The 4,021-nt window shown below is 22.5% G+C and overlaps 3 protein-coding genes across 3 annotated transcripts, besides 13 other annotated features; all 3 read right to left on the reverse strand.

The window, feature by feature from the left end:
- On the reverse strand, positions 1–2,220 carry EDI_027490 (uncharacterized protein; the record flags this gene model as incomplete). Its single annotated transcript, XM_001738189.1, has 1 exon — positions 1–2,220. A coding segment is annotated over one exon (2,220 nt), but the record flags the coding sequence as incomplete, so codon positions are not given.
- Positions 412–461: a sequence feature (AT_rich).
- Positions 646–697: a sequence feature (AT_rich).
- Positions 873–899: a sequence feature (AT_rich).
- Positions 947–1,063: a sequence feature (AT_rich).
- Positions 1,144–1,174: a sequence feature (AT_rich).
- Positions 1,279–1,342: a sequence feature (AT_rich).
- Positions 1,485–1,569: a sequence feature (AT_rich).
- A 33-nt stretch (positions 2,221–2,253) lies between the features above and the next one.
- Positions 2,254–2,281: a sequence feature (AT_rich).
- A 48-nt stretch (positions 2,282–2,329) lies between these two features.
- Positions 2,330–2,728, reverse strand: EDI_027495 (uncharacterized protein; the record flags this gene model as incomplete). Its single annotated transcript, XM_001738190.1, has 1 exon — positions 2,330–2,728. One exon carries the CDS (start codon positions 2,726–2,728, stop codon positions 2,330–2,332), a length of 399 nt encoding a protein of 132 aa, XP_001738242.1.
- A 41-nt stretch (positions 2,729–2,769) lies between these two features.
- Positions 2,770–2,800: a sequence feature (AT_rich).
- Positions 2,801–2,813: 13 nt separating this feature from the next.
- On the reverse strand, positions 2,814–3,389 carry EDI_027500 (uncharacterized protein; the record flags this gene model as incomplete). Its single annotated transcript, XM_001738191.1, has 1 exon — positions 2,814–3,389. The coding sequence occupies one exon, from the start codon at positions 3,387–3,389 to the stop codon at positions 2,814–2,816; it is 576 nt and encodes a 191-aa protein (XP_001738243.1).
- Positions 3,216–3,264: a sequence feature (AT_rich).
- A 176-nt stretch (positions 3,390–3,565) lies between the features above and the next one.
- Positions 3,566–3,620: a sequence feature (AT_rich).
- A 133-nt stretch (positions 3,621–3,753) lies between these two features.
- Positions 3,754–3,802: a sequence feature (AT_rich).
- A 160-nt stretch (positions 3,803–3,962) lies between these two features.
- Positions 3,963–4,014: a sequence feature (AT_rich).
- Between the last annotated feature and the right edge of the window lie 7 nt (positions 4,015–4,021).

Here is a 4,021-nt window from a genome sequence, read left to right on the forward strand (position 1 = left end):
AAAATAATTTTGATCATATCCTTTAATATTCTGATATAAATAATTTAATATATCTTCAGGTAATGGAAATGATTTAATTGCAATATAAGAATTTAATGGTTCTGAAATTAAAAATGGTGTACATGGAATATTTAAAAAATTAATTGGTTTTGAATTAATAATTGAAAATGGTGTTTCAAAAGAATTTAAAGAAGAAGGAATCCATTTTAAGTTTTTAAGAGAATTATAAAAAGAAGAATAATTTTTAGTTTGAATAACAGAAGAAGAAGTAACTTGTAAAGTATGAAAAGTATGAATAACTTCTTTTTGATTTTGGTTTAAATACGTTAAGAAAGCAAGAAGATAATCAATGTTATTATTATTAACTTCATTTTGAAGTTTATTTAATAAAAGAGTATTTTGAAAATCAACAATTTTAATTTCTTCATTATTATTATTTTTATAACAATCAATAATAATTTCAATTGGAATTGGAAATTCAAATCTTTTGGTGTTATATTCAATTGAATTATTTATTTGAAATGGAAATATTTCAATATTCATTGTATTAATTGTTAATAATTCATTTGGAAAACATCGTTTTATTTCATTTAAAATAGGTAATTTTAAGAAACAAACATTGTTTAATGACAATGATATAAGTTCATTTAAAGTTAAATTAAATATATTAAGAATTGTTTTAACTAATAAATATAATCCAATAAATTCTATTGGTAATTCATTTAAAAGAGATGCAACAAATAATGCTCTACTAATTTTTGTTTTAATTGAAATACCATTTAGTTCAAAACTTTTCATTAAAATTGGAAAATATTTAGAAGCACCTTCTTTAGGACCATTTTCATCAAATAATTGAGAAATAAAAATGCCAGTAATAATATTAATATTATTAATATTTTCATTTGTAATAGTTTCTACATTAATAGAACTACAATTTGGTAATTTGATTAAATTATTTTTATTAATTTCAATAAATATATTTGAATTAAAATTATATGTTGAAATAATCATTTCTAAATCAATAGAATGTAATATTAAATTATCATATAAATTTTTTAAATAAGGTGCTTTATTAATTTCATTAATAATAATACTTAATGGCTCTTCTTTTATTGGAACTTCTCTTGTAAGATATTTAACTGGAATTATTTTTTTTTTATAATTTTGATTAAATGGAAATACTATGTTTTTTCCACAAAATGTAGTAAAATCTTCTTTATTAATTTGATTAAATGAATTAATTTGATATTTTTTGCAAATTCTATCTTCAATTTCTTCAATATTAATTAAAAATGAATTAAATGAATCAATAGATAATTCATTAAATAATTCTAATATAAATGTTACTATTTCTTTTGTTTCTATTTGTTTTATTTTTTCTGTTTCTTCAATTAAATCATCATCGTCATCAATAATAACAACTGAATGTCTTTGTTTATTTACATTATTTATTTTCATTGATTCTTCTAATATTTCTCTAATAGTTTTAATATTTATTTGAATAATTTTTTTAACAAATATCGTTTTTTCAATAATTGCAATATTATTTTTTAATTCATTAATATTAATGGCATATGGATCACATATTTTTTTTAGTATCGTTCTTTCTTTTTCATTTTTGATCTCTATTTTTTTTGTTTTATCATCTGAAATAACAAATGAACTGATACTAATATTCGTCCGTAATATAAATTGAACTGTTAGTTCATGTTCTGCAATATTATCTCTATTATCAATTAATATTCTCCAAAAATCTTCTGGTTTTGGTATAATTGAATGAAAGACGTGTGTCATTTTTCCAAATTGTTGACATATTTCACATCGTTGATTTTGTCTTTTTTCTGATAAAATTTTTTGTTCTGTTGGTAATTGTTTATAAATTTCTTCTCTTTGTCTGTCATGTTCTTCTCTATCATCTCTTATTTTTATTGGACTTCTTGGTTGTGGTGAAATTAAATTCTTTTTTAATGAACTATTTGTATTAGTATTATAATATGGTGTTTTTGTAAATAATTTTTGTATTGAAATTGATTGTGGAGTACTAAAACTACCACGTGATTCTGAGTGAATGTTTATTTCATTTGAAAGAGTTGAAGGTATAGAAGATGAAATTGTTTGATTTTTATTTGGAGGATATGTAGTAGAGTATGGTGTATAAGGGTTGTTAAGACTATTAACACTTGAAGGAGCAGGATAATATGGTAATTTTCTTGAATTCATATGTATGAAATGATTATTTAAAGATCTTAATGGTTATTTATTTCTTTTTTATTAATTAAAAGAGAAAAACAAAGAAAAAAGTTGAATTATAAATTTATGTAAATTAACTTTAATATCCTCTTTCTGTTACATGTCGTGCTAATTGAAGTGTTGCATTTAAATTTTCTTCTTCAGTAATAGGACTATCATAATAACCAATAACATATCCTGTTCCTGTTTCAACTAATGTACATCCACATTTATATTTTGGTGATTTTGCTGTTATCCAATTGATTGTTTCATCTTCACTAATTGATTTAACTTCAAATGAAACACCACTCAATGAAAATGGAAGTGCAGTAGTTGGATGGTAAAAAATTCTAGAACATGCCCTTGCTTCTTCAAAAGATATGTCTAATGTTTCTGATCTTCCCCAAACACCTCCATCATTTCCACAAACTGCACCACCATTTCCTTTATGAGGACCAACAACAAAACGATAAATAGGGTCTTCCCATATTACACTCATGAAAATAAAAATGAATCTTTTTCTTTTCATTTTTATTCTTCAAAATAAAAATAAAAAAAATGAAATATAAATCAAAATGTTGAAATTAATGTTTTTCATCAGAAGATGATGAAGAGGATGATGATTTTGATTTCTTTTCTTTCTTTTCTTCTTTCTTAGATGTAACAACTGGTGTTTCTTTAGGACTTTTCTTTTCAACAGTTTGTCCGAATCTTTGAGTGAAAGAATGACCAACAACTATAAGAGCAGCAAGGATATTGAAACCAATGAATGCAATTGTACATTCACCAAGTAAAGCAAAGAAGAAGAATAATGGGAAAAGAAGGATTGGAATAGTACTGTAAGGAATCTTAAAGTCTTTGAAATATTTATCTACATATTTACTAATATATTTATCCCAAGTAAATACAAGAGCAGCATAAACAACAAGAACTAAAATTCCAGCAAGAGGATGTGCTAAAAGTGATCCAAGGAAAACTAATGAACCATTAATAAATAAATAAAGTTCATTGTATTTTTTAATATTTTTATTATAAGTTGATTTAATTTCATCTGCATTACTTGGAACAACAAATGGTCCTTGAATTGCATCTCTAGCTTGTTCTAATACTTTAGTAAAGAATGGTTTAATTGGGCATTTTTCACCAAATGGGCAAGACATTAGTTAATTATATGTGACCATTTCAAGTTTATTAAGTCTTTAAATAAATTGACTCTTTTTTCTCCACGGAGTTCCACGTATTTTTTAAACTACTCTTTTGTTCTATCGAATATTTTAGAAATTTTTTTTATTCAATGTGGAGCTTTGTTTCATTAGTTTTTGTTTCTAAATGTTACTTTTATTATTTTATTATTATTAAATCATTTTCAATAGAACAATTTTTTAATATTACCTCAGTTAGTCTTTCTTTTATAATTCTTTTCTTTCTACTATTTTTGTTAAAATATTATCTATGTAGTTCTTTTCTTTCTAAATACCTGTTTTGTCCTTATTATTAACTTGTATTTCTTTTTATCCTTTCCTCATTTTAATTTTTTTTATTGTTAATTCTTAAAGTCATTTTTTATTTTTTAGTGCCTTTATTACGAAGGAAATAACATATATTCTTTTAAATCAAATTGTGTTTAATAAAACAAACTCATTAAAATTTTTAAATTCAAAAACTATTTTAAGATGGATGAAGTTATTTTCTTTTTATTTCTTCTTTTTTTGATGGTTTTCAATTAATTCTTCTTATTTAATATGTATTAATTTATTATATTATTCAGTTTAAAAATATAATAAACAATTAA

The sequence above is a fragment of the Entamoeba dispar genome, genomic scaffold (assembly GCF_000209125.1).
Source record: "Entamoeba dispar SAW760 scf_1105229461171 genomic scaffold, whole genome shotgun sequence".
NCBI classification, from domain to species: Eukaryota; Evosea; order Mastigamoebida; family Endamoebidae; genus Entamoeba; species Entamoeba dispar.